Below are 20,072 nucleotides of genomic sequence, written 5' to 3'. Positions count from 1 at the left end.
CAGGGAGGCTGAAATTAGTTTGGGGCTTGGGTGAGGCTCTGCCGACCACTGAAAAAGGGGATATTCTAGGTAACACATGAGGGGGCCCAGAGGAAGAGAAAATTTCAAGTATTTGAAGAACTCAGCTTTCTAACTGGTAACAGCTGGCAAATAAAGAAGGTTGGCTATCGATGAGGCAGGAGAGGTGAGTATGTGCTAGATCATGAAGGGCTTCATCAGCCCCGAGAAAGAGTATGGAATTTTGCCTGTGGGTGATGGATAGTCACTGAGAGGTTTTCAATTTTCATCTCTTGTTGAGGGTACCTGAATAATCTTCTATCTCAATGAGCTGCAAACTGAAGACTTTGTTTCAGAAGCCCTGTATAATCTGATAATATCTCTTCTGAAATGTCTTTTACATTTTAGTATCAGGCACACTTTAGTGTGTTACAAATAACCACTTTTATATATTAGAAAATATCAACCGTTAAACTTGTATTCCCATTTCTTGACTATATAAGTACCAGTATGACCCGAGAAAATATACTGCTCTAAAACGATGGCATTTTTAATGTTTTTTATGTTGGAGATCACAAATTTCATTCGAAGATAAGAGTCTGTGGTGTAAAAGGTTCATAACGACTATCCCAGTTGGATTTATTGCTTTTAATTTTCCCCATCTTCTAATCAATCTTGCACATCACTTACACTTTCTGTCTACGAAAACATCAGAACTCTTGGAATAAAACATTCACTTCACTTTACTCTGTTCTGTCCATTAAATGTGTCAAAGCCTCAACCTACCTTTTCAGATGTTTTCTTCAGTTTCTCAACAAGAATCTCCTGCTCAAAAGAAATTGGTTTGTTTCCTCCTTTCTTTGTACTTTTCCATCCTGGTGCATTAGTTTAAAGAATTCAGCTTATTTCAAATAAGCTAGACGCCTCCAATTTCACCTAGCTTACTCTTACAAATCCTTCAAGCTACAGGCTAAATCCCATATCTTTTATAAAGATTTCCCTGATGAGGCCAAGCAGCACTGATATATAACTCTTCTGAACTTGCGCTGATAATATTTTTGCACATTTACTTGAAAATTGATTATACACTGTCTTCTGCCATTTCCAATGTTGATTTCTGTAACTGTTGTCCAATTTATTTTAGTATTTAACCTTTCACATGTTAATAGTATTTTTTCCTCAAGTGGATTTAAGCTACTTTAACATAATGACATTGAACTATTCCTATTTGGCCACATCTGACGTAATACCTTAAAAATAGTATATGATAAGCATATTTATTGATTTGAAACGAAAACTCACAAACTGCTTCATTACTAAGAATGCTTAGGGTTCTTTCCTTAACTTACTTAACTTTAAATGCTATATTATTAAGTCAAACAAAAATTTGTATAAGTAGCCTAATTTTTTAAAAAAAACTGCCCATTTTCAATATGGAATATGCATCCTATTATACTTCATCAATAGGTTAAATTTATTTCATAAACTTGTTACAAAATAGCACAATTTTATTCTATAAACTAGTACATGTACTTTCCTTGCTTACATAGACTATTGTCAGGGATGTCCTACCTTTGGACAAAGAAAGAACATTTATATATTCAATCTTTCAAATGGAAGTAGGCAATTATCTCCTAAAATTTCCCTACTTCATAAGTAGTAAACTATTCTTACTTCAAATAATTTAAAGGGAACACACATATGGAATGAAAATACATACAGAACATAAGAAAAGGAGTAAGTAATGGTACATATATCATGTGTTAAGGTAACATAAAAAATTGTAATTAGTTTTACTCAACTCATTTTTTTATTATTCAAATACCATCAGGCAAAGGAGAGTCTACCATAAAACATGAGTTTTAACATTATACAATTACATTGCATAATGTATTAAATGACTAAAAAATATTCTAATTGCTATTCCATTTAACTAGAATGGGTGTTCATCATCAATTCTGCCAAGTCTTTTCTACAAAGATAATATAGAACAGTAGCGAGCAAACTCTGTCCCCCTGTGGAACAGAAACAGAACTAAGAAAAATCCATGGATTCATCTCAGTCGTTTGTGCAAGAAGTGGAAAATAGAGAGAGGCGGATAAAAGAAAGTCTAGGCGAAGAACATGAGAGAACAGGTCAAAGAAATTTGGGATACGGTGCAAATCATATGATGGGGACAACTGTGCATCACCTCTGAGGTATTCATGTCTTAATTCATTCCAGAACAACAGATACTTAGGTTTTGTGCAGTTTTTGAAGAAGGGCAAGAAAGTAATAGATGACTCTATGAATGTTATGCAAAGCATAGTTCTGGTTTTAGAGTTTCCTTCATATTTACAGATGTATATCTTATTTGAGCGATGAAAATTCAACTTTTTCTTGTAGTAACCTAAAAAAGACTGTGAAAACGATTCTAATGCCAATCCAAAGGTCTTTTGGCCAACCTTTCCTAGAGGAGCTTTTGTTCTTTGACTTCCTGTCAGTGAAATATGAGGCATCATATTATCTGTCTTGCCTGGTGAATAATAAGCAGGATGGCAACAAATCAATGTTGCATGTGAACTAACTTGTGAAAGGCCAGATACAAACACCAAACTACTAATAAAAATACAATAAAGTTCAACAACCACGAAAGCCTGCCAATTTCTAATTGCAATAGCAAAACAAAGCATTAGTTTTCTATTGAATTACTACTGAATTCTTCCTAGCATCATATGATTACATTAAAATACATTATATTTATAGCTAAGAACAAACATTTTGATACATTTTTGTCTAGCTGAGAGAGGCATATTGATGAGAGAGAACATTTACCATTGTTGATATAGTACTGAATTAACAAATCATTGTCTATGAGGACAATGATTTGATAACTTTTGATATTTAGTATTGTGGGGGAAAAATGGCTCAAGAAACGCCAAGAAAGAAAATTGATGATATCTAAGCTCTTAGAAACAATATTAAACATTGTAATAAAAAGCAAAGGACAATCTTTTCAAGACTGTGATTATTCTGGGCTAGATACATTTCTAAAATCTATCCCTCTCTCTCCATCCTGCTGCCATTGCCTTATTTTATTCTCTTATCATTTTCATGGTATTGGCCATTCTGCTGCAACATCCCATACATTATCTACCTGCCCTAGCCTCATGTCCTCCAATCCATCTTCTATACCCAAAGATCAGAATTCCTATAAGACATACGAGACTTCACAACTGGCCTCACGACACCTTCTCAAATTATCTTCTATCCTGTGCATGTTTCAAGCTCAACAAACCTCATATGGCAGAAAGATATAGACAAGCAGCTAGAATGCAATGTGATGAGTATTACAATAGAGAAGTAAGATTAAGGAATAATGACAAATAAAGGAAAGGTAAGTAACCTTAACTAGAATAGGGTGGGGTTTCAAAGGAAGAGTAGGAAGTACTAAAGGAAAACTAATGGGACTATTCCTTTTTTTCCTCATCTTTCATCTTATTTCTAATTTTTGCCTTTGGCTAGGAAAATTTCTCTCCATCTGCACGGGATATAGTGACATTAGTAACATTTTGTTGTACTCATTGGTTAGAAATCTATTCTGATGTGGAGATTACTTTATGTTAGGGACTACTTCTCATTATCTTTGTCCTTTTTGCTTCTGGCTCAGAGCCTGGCACCCAATAGACACCCAACACTGGGTACTATTATTTGTGAATAAGTGATTCAAGATTCACCTCAAAACTCAACTTCCATAGGCTTGCCCCAGCCTTATCTGGCATACATGGTTATCCCTTTCTGTATGCAAGTTATTATGTTGTACACATTGCTTAGCTAGGGCTCGCCATACAAAATAGTGTGTGTGTGTGTGTGTGTGTGTGTGTGTGTGTGTGTGTGTATGTGTGTGTGTGGTTTCTGGTCTCTACCTCTGAATTCTGTGAGTTTCCTAAATCAGGGATCACATCCTCCTTATTAATTGTGTTTTTGTTTCTTTCATCTCTTTTGCTTTCCTTTCTGGCACTGGGCTTAACAGTTCTTATGTACTTAAAAAAAAAAAGTCTGTTGAATAAGGTCTCTAATATGATATACTAAAACAACAAAAACAAAATCTACATATCACCATAAGAAGTACAATTGCTGAATCCTTGTTTGTTAGAAATAAAAATTATTAAAAACAGGTGACTTCTAAAGTTTTTTGTTGTTTATATTTCAAGAAAACTTTAAATTTGCATAAGTTTCAAATCAAGGCATATAAACTATTCTATAAAAGCTCAAAGTTAGGGCTTCCCTGGTGGCGCAATGGTTGAGAGTCTGCCTGCTGATGTAGGTGACACAGGTTCGTGCCCCGGCCCGGGAAGATCCCACATGCCGCGGAGCGGCTGCGCCCGTGAGCCATGGCCGCTGAGCCTGCGCGTCCGGAGCCTGTGCTCCGCAACGGGAGAGGCCACAACAGTGAGAGGCCCGCATACCGCAAAAAAAGTGAGAGGCCCGCATACCGCAAAAAAAAAAAAAAAAAAAAAAGCTCAAAGTTAATATCATGAAGAGCAGAGTATAAATATAGAAAATATTTAAAAATCTTTTTTCAGTATTATAAGGTTTTCACATTAGAAAATACAAAAATATTAATAAGATAACAAGAGATGGACAAAGTCATCGTCATCTCAAATCTACTAATCAAGATTCCAAATTACCTACAATATTTACGCTGAGTTCAAGACTTTATGTTTATAAATGTTTAACAACACTACTTTTCTCTCCCCAGTTTACAAGTTCTATTTTCTTATTTTCTAATTACAGCCTTTAAAATGCATTTTTCTAAGCCCTGTAATAATATTTTCTTGTGAAATACACACCTCTGTTCCCTGCTTCCCTGCCTAGGAATTGTGTGACACTAACGTGTTTTATTATTGATATGTATTACATAAGATCATGGGCAAAATTTTGTTTTTAAAAAAGTCAGAGAAAGAAGGTATACTTTTAACTTCCTATTTCAGGTGTGAACATTTTAACAAAAGTACAATAAAAATGACATGCATATATATGAGAACTACAATCTCACAAAAGCAAATGAAGCCCTTTGGAGGGAAAGAAAGATATAGAGAAAAAATATGGAGGTATGCTTATTTATATATATGCATGCCCATCTATTTATCTATCTGTGTATATAATGAATATATAGAGTATATGTGTATATATATTAGGTAACTGAAAGAAAAAGCAAATGGAATCTTTTTTCGGAAGCAAATGTAATAAAGAAAGTTCTAGTTAGGAAAATTAATCTGGAGACCTCAAAGACAGCAGTTATGTAAGAAAAAAGGAGATGGAGAAAAAATTATAAGCATGTGCATGTGATCTTTATGTAAAACAAGATAGGAAATAAAACCATTATTTAAATAAACTGAGATATTTTAATACCTAAATACTTCTAAATAAAGGAAAACTTGGAATAAAAAACTGCCTCTATTCTGCATTTTTCAGTTTCAGTCAAAAGCAATGGGTGACCTGGAAATTGTGAGGAAGACAGAGCACTTAGAATTATTAAAATAGAAAAAGAGACTATGTTTCTTCTGACTAGCTATTTTTTTTTTTTTGGATTAAAAAATAAACAGTATCAATGTCTTTCCACTTCAAAATCAATGAACACTTAAACTAACAGAGGAAAACAAACTAATTCTTGTGAGATGTTTGGGAAAGAATAAGGAAGCTGGTCACTTAATTTAAAACTCTTAAAGGAAGTTTTCTAACTTAAAAGGTTTTGTTACAGAGTGTGCATTGGCTTGAACCTCCTTTATTGCTCGGACCCCTAAATTCCCATCAAAGCTGATGATTAAAGTCCTACCCACTGGCCAGATCCCTACAATTATCCCATTGTGATGGAGCTCAACAGTGGGCGCCCTGCTATGGCCAGACATCAAGTCATTAGAGAAATGCGAGGGATGATGAAGGTTATTTTAATTTCCTTTTCAGCCCTTCTTAGGAGTGCCTCTTTAGTTCACAGAGCTCTGGGTTACTTGCTTTCAAACTAACAAGCAATATTATAAATGGAGGCTGCATTATCATGATTGCAGACAATCTAAGGCACTTGATGGCCAAGGATTCTACGTCCTCAGTATGTGCTGTGTTGTATCTATCAGCTAAAAATATATAGATGGGGCAAACAATGAAAGAGGGGGGGAGCAATGAATAGGCTGGGAAGGCGGCAGGGAAAACAGGAAGACGACACAGTATCCAGACAAAAATGCATAACAGAGAAAGGAGGATAGCCCTGGGCATTTTGCTGGTATATGAGGTATTTTTACCCATTTTCTTGCAGTTCCACTGCATAGTGTTCCAGCTCTGTACCAGGAAGGGGCTGGACTGGGGGAGGAGGTAGCGGAACATTGGCCCAGGTTGATCCATTGTTTTTCTGTGCTTTAGAAGAGTTTTTATTTTTCTTCTTTTTTCCACCTTTCCCACCTGAAAATAATAATACATTTATTCAGACATAGTGAATATCACAAGAAACAGAGTATATCAGACAGGAAGATGTATTTATGTTTTCAAAACACCAGAATCAGTATGTTACAGCTGTTAAAAGCTATAAACAATGAAATGATATAATAAGAAAAACATTTTTATAAATCACTCAAAATGATATTGTTTCTTTCACAATGCATTAACTGCAGAGTTGAATAAACCAAAAACATGGCTGCGGTAGCAAAAGCTAATTTATTGATTTATTCACGTTTGCTGCCTCCACATTTTCATTGTTAGATGAAATAATGGGCCATAACAAATTCTTTCAAATGTCAGATTTTAGTGCATTTATAATGCTCCTTTGCATAATCTGTCTCAGTGGAAAATGCAGTATCTAAGGATACAGGCTAAACTTTTCCATTAGAATTTACTCAATTTAATTAATACAGGCGAGTAACAGTTTTCTCTCAAAAGTAACTTATAAAAATCAATCAACTACAATCTGGAGGATACTTATAAATCTTTCACAATGATATGTTTTATAGAATTTCTGACTAATGAATAGCACAATTTTTTTTGCATATAGTGAGAGTAATTCCCAGATGTCTAAGCATAACATTTCTTAAAATTCCAAATATGGGGAAAATTAATGGAAATATAGTAATCAGTTTCAGTATTCTCATAATACAAATGAATTCATGCACAAAACATGAGCAGAAAGTAGGTTGGCAGCATATAAGCCATATCTGGAATTACCAGAGCTTAATGAAATAGAGTTTAAAAAATATAAAAATATTTAAAAATATATAAAAATATAGTTTTATCATTTGTTCAATGCAGTACTTTTTACTCCACCAAAATTAAGTACATCAAGTTTCTTCCTAAATGGACCACAGTTGGATGCAGAAATGTGTACTTCCTGAGCAGAATGACAAAAAATGTTTCAGGGGAACCTAAGTAACTTCTGTCACTCTCACTACAGTCAATAGCTGTATTTCCAAAAAAAAAATGGTATTGACCCCTTGGACTACATCTTTCTGGAACTAAAAGTTATGAGCATCAAATTGTATCAGAGTTATCTACAACAGAGATATCACTGAAGTTTACCTCATCTCTTTTTTTAATTTTTTTTATTGTCTGTGGTACCCGCACAGGCCTCTCACTGTTGTGGCCTCTCCCGTTGCGGAGCACAGGCTCCGGACGCGCAGGTTCAGTGGCCATGGCTCATGGGCCTAGCCGCTCCACGGCATGTGGGATCTTCCCGGACCGGGGCATGAACCCGTGTTCCCTGCATCGGCAGGCAGACTCTCAACCACTGCGCCACCAGGGAAGCCCTACCTCATTTCTTTTCTTCTACCAATTACTAACCTGCATCAGCCAATTCAGAAAATTATAATAACTTTGAGTGCCAGAAAGTGATGAAACTACTGAACTGGACATATACACTATTGCCAATTATGGAATTATGTCTGTTTTCTAGGTAGTGTGCAAATATACACACATATTTAAAAGTTCATCCCTGAAAACTGAGTGCTTTCACCTTTCCTTTCACTTTTTATCTTTGGCAGAAAAAGTATTAAGAGAAAGGAGAGCAAGTATCTTCTGCTTTGAGGATAAGAGCTAGATCTCTGGGTTTGAAAACTAGTTTCTCACCTACTTGACAAGTTATTCATAGATATCACCTCAATTTCCATACATGTAAAAAAGTATAAAGTTATATTTTGGGGGGTTATTTTGAGTATTACAAGAGATAAGCCATATAAAGGGCTCAGAATGTATAGAACGTTCAATAAATGCCAGTCATTATCACACTCTCCCATCTCCTCTATCTCAAAGCAAACTCAATTCTACCTGTTTCCAAAGCCATTCCACACTCAACTCCTACCCCAGTGAGGATCCCAGAAATAACCCAATTCTTAGAATAAAAATAATAAACCTGATTGAATTTGTCTGTAATTTTTGTGTTTAAGGTAGGTGAGCCTTAATTCTTTGTTTCTTGATCAAAACAATCATAAACAAGATTGTATCTTTCTCGGTAGTATCAGAACTATGTCTCAATACTTAAAAGAAGAATGGGTTGGGCATGTGTTCTTCACAGCTTTTCCCTAGTTGTACCTCTTTTATCCCTTGTATATTTACATGTGTACTATGCTTTTTTCACTTTTTATAGCACTTTTAGAAATGTTATATGATCACCACCAGAACTGAGTGACACAAATAGGGAAGTTTTTACATCTCCATTTTATAGATGAGAAAATAGAGGTTCTTTCTGAGTTTGTGGTCCATATTCACACAGTAAAAGAACAAGCAATTTAGAATGCAGCGGCTTTACTGGAAATTACAATTTCAGCAGCTCTGAACCCAGCTCTGTTGAAATCCTTGTCCAAGGTCAGGAAAGCCATTATCAACTCTTCCAAACAACTTACTTAAAAATGTGCTGTGGAAGCAGAGGTGATTCATAGGGGGAATTTGTGAGGGTTTTCCATACAATGTCTACTTTCCCCTCTTTGGGGGAAATTTCTGCCTCTCATTGTGGGTACTTTTGGTAAGACTATCCATCAACATGCTTTGTCTTCTCTAGAATGAGTTAAGAGGTGGGCTCTTAGCATAATAGTGGCATATGATATGAGCTAAGAAAATTAAACTCTCTATCTGAGATCTATACCTTGATCTAAGTGAACCCATTGTGTTGCTGTTTACTTGCCACCAAAGATCATCAAGCATTTTAAGGTGAGAACTGCCTGCATTATATTTAAGGGGAACATATTTTGATGACCTGCAAACATATTTGACCCGCCCCTCTTCAACTGAAAATGTAAATATTTGGATTTGTATTTACTTATGCTGAACAAATGATTTCTATGTAAAGGAAATTATGAAAATAGCTTATTTTAAAATTAAACTTATAGTCTATTTTTTAAAAATACTGGCATATAAAAAGATTTAGTTATTACTACTGGCACTGTGTTGTATATGCATGTATATATATAAAATTATGATTGCAGATACTATTTTGAAAAAATCTGAGTTTTATATTTTTTAATGGTTGGCCTTTTTAAGAGAAGTGCTAAGAACTTATGTATTTAATAAATCATAAGAGTGTTTCAAAAAGGGTGAGAAATTCATTCATATAACTCAGGAATGTCCAATTTTCTTTATTACTGTGATTATTTTAAATTTGTTTCATCACCGTGCACAAATTAAGAAAATCTTATAATATCAATATGATATGATCCAATATCCATAGGGAAGTTTGATCTTAAATCTAAGCTTTAGGAAACATACCTCTGATTATAAGCACAAAACAAACTAATATTAAACTCAATTTGACTAAACTAAGAAGAGGATAATCACGTCACTCTTACCTCCTAAAGAATGCTTTCTATCACCAATTTAAGTAATTTTGTATTCAAATGTAGATGAATTAGTTAATATAATTCATATATATATATTTATATATATATATATATATATATATATATATATATATATATATATATATATAAATGTCACTCAGGAGATTAATGGATTCAAAAAAGCAGTAAGCACTATTGTGAATCATGTTCTGCTTACAGTTACTCAAAAGATAACTTTAAAAACTCAGTGGTAATCAAGATATACAGAATATTTAATAAGGAATTCACAGAAGGTCTTAAACAATCCATGGCTTACAATATATAGATTAAAAAAAATATATATATATATATATAGAGAGAGAGAGAGAGAGAGAGAGACTTTGCATATCTTGAATGAAATAAGCCTAGGATAAAATTAATTTTTTAATTATTCAGTACAATTGTGGGATTCCTCATAAATAAATGACAGTACAAATGACATATAAGGTTATTCAAAAAAATTCCCCTATATTTTTAAGCCAGTTTAAATTCATAACAGATGTTTAAAATTTTCTGTATTCTACAATGTATCTAATTCTACCAATAGGTAAGAAGAGCAAATGGCTCAGTTTGGAGGGGAGAGAGAACATTAACATTTTCAGACTGAAAGGGTTTTATCTCTGAGGAAAAGTCATTTAGTAAATGTTAACCTAATGACATAAAAGAATTAACTCTTTATGGCCTTGATGCCTCGTAGCCTGTGACATATCATAATACACCATAATCTTTTATTAAGGAACTGAGGTTAAAAAAAAACTTCATAGAAATAAATAGTATATCATTAGTATGAAAAAATAAGCAAATAAGGTCATGGCATCAACTAGAAATGTGCAGATAAAGTCATCAGTCATACACAACATAGATGTTATGTTTGAAAGATAGAATGTCTACTAGGACCTCCTCATTTTAGAGATGAGGATCCTTGGGCCTAGAGAAAATCACTGATATTCATTATGATAGGTATATATTTCTTTCCAGTAAAATGTGTTTTTCCTCACGTGTGCTATACAATACCTGCAGTACAGACTGTTAATTCAGCTGCTGTATCTTGAATATATATGAAAATTTACAGCACAAAAGAATTATCAGTAGGAAAGATTAGGGGTTTTTTGGCAATTAAATGTAGAGAATAATGTCCCATATTAACATTCTTGTTTAGCATGGTATCAGGACCTTACTCTAAATAATATCATTCAATAGAATACTATTACATAATATTTCGGAAAAATTGTCCAAAGATAGGAAGTCACATCACCAGACTCCTAATATTATGAACAATCGCCAAAATCATTTGCATTTTTGTTGAATTCATCTTTTGCTGTCCACACCATGGGGTTGACTTTCCTATAAGATCTTTTTATTGTAAAGTTCTCTGGACTCTTAAGTAGGGCTCAAGGCAGATCAAACTCATCTGATCCTTAATAATTGGTATTTAGTAAAATGGTACTATTCTTCCCTGAATACATCCTTGTACAATTAGTACATAAAGGGTGATGGTGAATTTTACCCCCTCCCCCAAATCATGATTTCATTAGGATAAACTGTTATTGTTATTTGAAAGATAAATGTCTGACAGTGAGTTGTGATCCAGCTACTTCTTCATGGTTGTTAGGAACACAGGTCATATGCTGGTGACAAACAAATATTTCTCCTTACTGTGATGAGACCAACCTGAGAGACTGCCACTCCTCTCTGAGCTGTTGTGAGAGCTGGTGGTGCTGAAATCCTGTGACTGGTTGTGTGGCATTCTATTAGACAATCCCTCAGCCAATCGGTAGTCAGGGATGTAAAGTAAGGCTAAGGGTTAAAGGGCAGAGGTCATAGTGGCATCATGTGATTAGTTCACAGCACAAGCCCATGCAGAACATGCAGTTAGCAACTCAGAAGCAGATGTCATAGGACAGTGGAGGCATGTTTTGTCTATCCTGCCTAATGGAAGTCGAGATGAACTATTGATCACTATTGAAAAAAGAGCTAAAAGGATGAAACTGATTGGTGTTGGTGTGTGGTGATAGTGACGACGGTGGTGGTGGTGGGGATTGTGGAAGGTACTGAATACATGCCGGTATATTTTTTAGTTTAGGTAGTGAACCTGGTGATGAATCACTAAACTGAACAACAAATACTAATTTCTATCTCATGCAAAAATGATATGAAAATAACTCTTCAGGAAGTAAGGACTTGACATACCATTGTTACCTTTGTTCTGATCAGGTAGAGAATAACCAAATCCCATCAGATCTGTTTTTTGCTGAATTGAGCTTTTCCACTGTGGATCAGGCAGATCAACAGCCAATTCATGTATGCTATTGGAATGCAATATCTGTGTAGTGGCATATGGAGTAGTCTGTGTTATTTGGCTGGAACTGTTGTAAGTGGTTTTGGTCGTGAAGTCAATGCTGCTATAAATGGCTCCATCTGAGAGCATCGTTGCCGTTTTATCCCCTTGGCCTGGAACTGGTGGCAGCACATCTGTGGTGAACATAGGGAAATGAAACAATTTAATGATGCACAGGAAGCCCAAAACTATCAGGACTGAAGATGAAAAATAAACGTGTCATGCCACACGTTTGCATTTCAGCTGAGATGGGCTTCATGAGCCAATGAAGGGTAGATGATATACAACCATCACCAAGCTATCAGCCTTGTGACAGGCAGGCCTACAGCTCGTCCTTCATGTCTCACTGGTTAACACACCCCTTCCCCCATTTTCTTCAACCATGAATGAGAAGTTTGGTATATTTCACTATTAAAAAATGCTTTCAGATGCTCATTCTGTTTTAGAATCTATGAAATTGTTAGCTCTTTACTGAAGCAATGACAAAAGTGAATCTACAAATCATGGATAAAAGCATCTTTTTCCACTTTATCCCAAGAGACATGGAATATAACTGCTAAATAGATGCAAACATGTCCAAAATTATACTCTCCAAACTATGAGGCACTTTCTTCTGAAGTTTCAACTTGCTGTTTATCTGGGTTGATTTCACAGCTCCAGAAATGGAGTGTAACTAATGGTAGCAATTTTTTTTTAATTGGATAACAAAGGAACATTTTCATGAATAAGTCATTTTCACAATACAGCAGGATTTAACTATAGAAAAGGCAATGAGTGATCAGCGAGTTTAGTTTATGCTACCAAATCTTAGAAGTGGAGAATTATAGTTTCAAGTTGTAACACAGCAAGTATAAAATTAAAATTTAGGAACAACACTGAATATCAATCAGTCCATTTATCACTTTGGTGTGCTAAATTATCTTTACATGATGCTTTTTATTTCAGAACTGCCCCCTCTCTCATGAGCACTTACTTTCCTTCCCAGAAGAAAGATACTAGTATCTAATAAAAGAAAAAAAAAAACCAAACACACACACACACTAATACTATTTTTAATCATGCAGAGTTAAAAGTGAATATAATTATATTATACTCCTTAATAATGTATGTCCTGAAAGTCACATTTCATAGGACATGAGGTCATCAACCCACTTGATCTCTTCATTATGGGAAATTTTCAACTAGTTATAGTACTGTAATAATAAACCAGGTTGTCTCAGTACCAAAACCAGCTTATCATCACAAGGAGAATGCTGAAATAGCCAAAATATCCTAAAACTTTTAGATGAGATGATACCCAACAGTACTTGAAATAAGGATTCTTGTAAAATATTAATTTTGCTTTTACATTTTACAAAAGCTAAAAATGATCTCCTTTAGCAACAGCAACAAGACATTTATAATATATTTTATGCACTGTATAATTTAGGTCTCTCTGAGGGTTTTGATGTCTGGAATTCCAAATTGTTTTATAATTAAGTATATATGTACTTTATTAAATGACTATTTTAAATACATACCAGTGAGATTGTTAAACATGTTCACATTTGTAATATTTCACCGAGTTGTATAAGCAAGTAAATTGTTCTTGGATTCAGAATTTTGTAACTACTTTCTCGCCCTTCTTGTTTTTAGCTATAAACTAATTAGAAAATTTGATGACAAAGAAACGTATTTCATTGTAAAACATTAGGTCAGTATCATTTTATTATCAAAAACTTTTGATACTTAATAATAGATCAAGATTGTGAAGGTAGATCCTTCACTCTAGGGAAGTTTTAAGGGTTTTGTTTCTACTTCCTCCACCATGTCTTTCACTGATGAATATTAACTGGATAGATGTTTCTCCAGCATTGACCCCAGCTTCCCAACACCTTGAATATGATGTTCTCCAAAGCTTTAGATTTATATTGTGAGCCACTGCAAGTTTTTGAACTGTTGTGTGTTTAAATGTTTAAAAATGGAAAAAAAATAGTCTGAGAATCTAATCCTTCATAATGCTATTCTGCACCGAACAAAGCTACGGTTCTAGAAATAGAATCTCTCTCTGCTTATGAATTATAGACACATTTCCCTTCAGTTGGATTTACTCATGATTTCATTCTGCAGTCTTTCAGCACCTTGGTTACACATGCATTTATTTCTTTTTGCCTGGAATAATTACTAGTATGAATGACTGTCTCCTTCACTGTATCTTAAGTTACTTGAGGACAGGAGTACCAGGGATTTATGTCTCTAATTCCGTAATTCCTCACCTAGCATTGTGCAAAGAGTAAGCACTTACTGAATAGTTAAATGAATTTTTATAGTTTGTATTGTCAAAATGTAGACGTGATAATTAGAAACTTTATTATTCAAAATATTATTTTCATTACATTTAAACATGTATTGGTATAACATTCTTTTTTTATTGTTATTAAAGTTGACATATTTGGTGTCAGAAGACAGATTTTTAATGTTTATTTATTTATTTGGCTGTGCCAGGTCTTAGTTGCGGCACGCGGGACCTTTGTTGCAGCACGCAGGATCTTTTTCTTTAGTTGCAGCATGAGAACTCTTAGTTGTGGCATGTGGGACCTAGTTTCCTGACCAGGGATCAAACCCGGGACCCCTGCATTGGGAGCACAGAATCTTAGCCACTGGACCACCAGGGAAGTCCCAGTATAACATTCTCAAAGAAAAAAATGTCAGTATCCGTGATTATTCTTCTAAGTGAACATGGTAATACCATCATACATGTGAATCCCACCTTAACTGCAGAACAGTGTAAATAAAAGAACCTAGGCTTTAAAATCTGTTAGATCTGGATTCTACACATAGATCTCAAATTTTTCATCTTGATAAACCTTAATTTCTTGACCTCTAAGATGGAAATATAATTATCTATGTCTTACATTTATTGTGCAAAGGAAATAAAATTTGCAAAAAATCCTATCTTTGGTACATAGTAAATGCTTAAAATGCTTATCACACTGAAAAGAGATACAGTAAACCCTGCAAAAACTTTGTCTTGGCCTTGATAGCTACCTGTGAAATATTTTCATGTCATGAAAATGAAGTGGAAATGGAAGGAAACCTTGAAAATCTTCAAATGTACCCTTTGGCTAAATTAGACTGAGACATTTTAGAAGTTGATGTAGTCTGCTAGAAACTGAAAAAAACAAAACCAAAACCAAAACACTTTCTCCATCTTCGCGCATTGAATTCTTGACATGTAGATAGAATGGCGTGTTATTCCAATACAAATACAAGAAAGACAGGCAGCTATTCCTTGATTGATAAAAGCTTTGGGACCAGAACTTCAAAGTCAGTGGGTAGGGCAGGGCATCTCCTTGGTGAGGAGATGCTTGGGCATAGAACTACCCAATGTAAAGTAGTAGCCTATAATTGCAGGGCTCAGAGTTTGGACACCTAGGGGAGGCAGCCACTATCAGAGGGTCTGGGCAAGTGAGAATCTAAACGGGGAGTCCTGGATTACAGAGGGTAAGCAAGATTCTTGAGGAGTCATACAATTTACTTTCTGTTCTATCATTTACTCCCCAGTCATGTCTGTTGGCCACTGATTGTATGTCAAGCTTTGTGCTAAACCTGTATATTTAGTCATCCATTTAATTCTCATTACACACCTATATGGTAGGGCTGGTTATTTTCTGCATTTTATTTGGAGAATGGGAGGGACATCCCTCTTTTTCAGTTGGTATTGACACAATGCAGAGTTGTGTGTGCAATAATTACTAACTTTATTATTTGAAACACTATTTTAATTATATTCAAACTTGCATTGATATTACATTTGTAAAGAGAAAATGCCAATATCCATGACTATTCTTCTAAGTCAATATGTTTATACACTCATACATGTGAAATCCATCACTGAGGTTTATAATGGACTCAGAATAGTTTAGCTCAGCCCTGGGTCTCCTACATTAATTCTACCTAGAAGTGTAGAAATCCTCCAGTGGATTCACATGAACTTTCTTAGATTACAGCACTATTCTCCTAATTAATCACCCGAATTTTCCACACTATCTCCATTCTCCAGCCAGCAGCAGGATGGGTGATTTAAAACAGTACTCGCATTCTAGCATTCTCCTCTAAAAGTCCATCCATGGCTTCTGAACAACCTTTGGCCAAAGTTTAAAGTCTTTGTGTGGCTCAGAAGGCCCTCTGTTACCTGTCCCTCTATATTTCTTACCACTTTTTCTGCCTTGCAATCTATACTCAAGTCATTAGGAAATTCATTCGCTTCTTAAATAGGTCAACGTTTCTCTTACTTTCTGGGCCTTAAAACACAGTAGGTTTCTTCTCTACACACTTTCTACACACTCTTGACTCCCCATGTTTCCTTCATATATCAGCTTAAATAATACTCCATTCATAGAACTTTCCTACTCCCAGGGGGCAGCTCTTTCATCTGGGGTACTGGCAAGGCAGCTCCAGTCCATTTACTGTGTACAATCCCCTGCCAATGAAAAATTCATGTATCGGCTGAACTGAACAATGGGGCCTGAGACTTCTCTAGTCCCATCTTTCTCTAAACCCATTGCTCTCCTAGTGAATGGATGAAAAGATGGAGAGGGGAAAGTGGTGATTATTTATAGTAGGTCCAATTCTGTCTCCTTATAAAGACCTATGGGGAGGACCCTGGTACCAAATTTGAAGACCTTAGCATGTCAGCCACTTAGCATTTTTTGTCTTTTATTTAGGGTACTATCAGTTGTAGAACTACAGAAAAGCTCTCTGTCAACATGTTGTTATACTTATTTAAGTGTCTACTCCTTATATGATATTATATTTTTACTGTCTGCTATAGTGCCAGATACACAGGACATGCTCAATAAATATATATTGAATGAGAATCAGAGAAGTGAAAAGACTAGTTTGAAATCATAAGCCCTGTTTGGCAGCATGGCTCCTGATTTTAGTAATCTTGTACTAATAGTCCCAAAACCAAATGTATTATGAATATTTATCTTCTTGGTTAGTGATGACGTCCTTAAAAGCTTAGTTTTACTCAAGATAATAGATACAACAGTTTTATAATAAAATATTTAGCAAATGTACAGCATTATCTGTACATGCGCATCACTAAATTTAATTATGGAAGAAAATACTTTTTAGTATGCCTTTTTCAAAACATCTAGGAAAGCCAAGAAAACAAATAAATGAAAAAATTTTGAAAAACATAACTTACCTCCACGCCCAAAATTCGCAATCTCATTTGGGCCACTACTGCTGTTGTTTACTGGCAAGCTCGTGGCTGGCCATGAATCAGCAAGCCATGGATAACTGGGATCACCAGCATTTAGAAGACCTGGGCGGCTAAAACAGGAATTAAAAGGAAATCAATCCATGGAACTCAATGAGAGATTTGGACATCAGTCTCATGAACTAAAATGGATTAAAGAATTTAAGATTTTAATTCACTTTCAAATTAAAATCTGTAGGCTCTCAAGAATTAAGGAAATTTAGCAGTTCACTAGGCTATATATAGATCAACCCTGTCAGTGGAAGCCGAAGAGTGCTGCCTGGGATTCTGCTGATACCCAAATGAATTCAGTCGTCTTCCCTGAAACTGGTGGGAAACTGGTAACATAGCAGCATCCCGAAACAAGGTCTGATGATAAACTGGCACCTCAAGGGAACAATTGCTCAGTATCAGCCATTTCCAGGACTTTGAACTATTGCTTCCTTAATTCCTGCAGCTCCCATATTTATCTGTCCCCTATAGGCTATAACCCCTGATATGGGCCCTCATGTTTGATTAGAGGCAAGGAACTTAAGGGAAATTAATGAACAGTATTTATACTGCTCCACCAATAGCACATTTTCAGGTTCTCTAAATTTAAAATATTAGGAGAATATTAAAGGTTTTTTTAAAGTGATAAAAGATCCACTGTGGTCTGATCCAGCATGTGTATATAATCTACGAAGAAAACTTCCTTCATATCCTATTTAATAAAGAATTCCCATCTTTAATATAAAAGATGGGATTCTGATCACTTTCCAGATTATTAGCATATTTACAAAGATACAGCAACATCTATAGTCATTGTACTTTTTTTTCTGCTAGACCCTTTGTGACACAATCCCTAAGAGAAACATGTGTTTCTATGGAAACTGCAATAAGAAGATCCAACTGCTTTCTTGCTACATCCACTAGCTCTCATTAGACCTAATCTCTTTTTGCTAAAATATTGATTAAATGGGAGATTGGAAGTTATTACCAGAGCCTAATTACAATCTCCATATCGGCAAAGGGAAAATAGATGAGGATATATGGGTTTGTTATCAACTTTTATCAATTTCAATTGAGTATCCAAAGTTGTGGAATCCAGTCTGATCAATCTACAGCCTATTCATCATCCATGAATCATTTACTTTGTGATCGATTATGTGTAACTGTTCACTCACGGCAATTTAGTGAGAACCAATAAGAGTCTTAAACAACAGCAACTTCATTTGCTAATGTCTAATTAATGCAATAAACATCCTGCTAACAAATGAACACATTCCTTGTGATATTTACTACTAATTTCTTCAGGGGCCTCTGGGAGATATGAAACATCTGGACTTGATTCCTCTAAAGTGCACAACAGATAGGCCATTAAACCTTGTGGTAAGCCGTTTAATTCCTCCTAGAATTCTCACTTATAAGTGATTGTTTATTACAATAATAGCCTCTTACTATAGAGTTTCCTCAGTCCTGATTAAAAATAATAATTTTAAAAATCTCCTCAGTATACCTTCCATTGCTCATTAGTCCTCCATCTCCTCTTTGAAATGTAACTGTAAAAAAAAAAAAAAAGAAACAAGTAGTCAATATTAATTATGATTAATAACAACTACATATTGGCCCTTAGCTTAGAGCTGAAACCTCTGGGAATTTTAACAAAATATAATTAACATAATTGTACAGAGAATAAGAAGCAGTGGTTTGGCCTAAAGCAAAGCTATCATTTGCTCCATCTTTAATAAGACATTTAAAAATTCCTCAAGCCAAACATATGGTTAAGTCAAAAGGGCAATTTTTATTTGGGTGTCATTTGGTATATACATGGTATTGGAAGATCAACATGCAATAACGAGGAGTTATCAAATCATGACTTTTAATGTTAACATATAGTTGTCCTAATCAGAGGGCATAATGCAAACTGCACAGAGTTGAAACTGAAACAGGACAGTCCAAACAGATAATATCCTTTCAATGAAACAAGTGAAAGTACTGACTGACAACACATTCTTCCCCATCACAGATCCTTTTAGGGACACTAAGAAGCACTATGAGTTGAAATCTTATAATTACAAAGACATGAACTGTAATGAATGGAGAATACATAATGTATTGGGTGCTTTATTTCATTAGCCAACTCTTACAAAAATGAAACTTTCAAATAATTGATACTGAATATATTCCAATTGTATATAATGATTACATAACTTAAGTCCTTTTTAAAACTGTGGGACTTATTAGCAATATCAATAAGCACCCAGGAGGGCCACAGCTGAAGAATCCACTCCCTCTGGTCACTAGATTCCACTCTACAAAGCTAACAACATGAGAGTGGGCTTCAAGGATTGGCCAAAGAATGTAAATATCAGTTTGGGTCCATCATCCCGTATCCAAAACCTTTGCAGCTAAATTTATTTGGAATTCAAAATGCTTCAGATCTGAGATAGGTAATATGATGCATACTGCAGAGAGGGTCCAAGGCAGCAAATGTATTTAAAATTATTGTTTTTGCAATGACATGTGAATATTCATGATTAGTGGAACAAAGTCTATAAATAACTTCATATTATTTTGGACCAAATTTTGCCACAAAATTATTTAACTAGAAAATCACTGGGAAAAAAAATTCGTGTTTAGAAGTTTATGGATTGCAAAATTGCAATTCTGACCAAAA

General features: G+C 34.9%; 1 protein-coding gene across 4 annotated transcripts in view; it reads right to left on the bottom strand.

Moving 5' to 3' along the window:
• Positions 1-20,072, bottom strand: part of ROBO2 (roundabout guidance receptor 2) — a 166,044-nt gene that overhangs the window by 33,070 nt on the left and 112,902 nt on the right. For all 4 annotated transcript variants that reach the window (XM_007450294.1, XM_007450291.1, XM_007450292.1 and 1 more), the window contains 4 exons: positions 18,912-18,954; positions 17,360-17,487; positions 12,018-12,299; positions 6,276-6,432 (listed from right to left, as the gene is read on the bottom strand). In XM_007450294.1, coding sequence (XP_007450356.1) covers positions 6,276-6,432; positions 12,018-12,299; positions 17,360-17,487; positions 18,912-18,954 — 610 coding nt within the window. The remainder of the gene's footprint in view (positions 1-6,275; positions 6,433-12,017; positions 12,300-17,359; positions 17,488-18,911; positions 18,955-20,072) is intronic.

This window comes from Lipotes vexillifer, unplaced genomic scaffold (assembly GCF_000442215.2).
Source record: "Lipotes vexillifer unplaced genomic scaffold, Lipotes_vexillifer_v1.1 scaffold1931, whole genome shotgun sequence".
Taxonomy (NCBI): domain Eukaryota; kingdom Metazoa; phylum Chordata; class Mammalia; order Artiodactyla; family Lipotidae; genus Lipotes; species Lipotes vexillifer.
The sequence above is the reverse complement of the archived record's forward strand: the minus strand, read 5'-3'. Positions and strand labels throughout refer to the sequence as shown.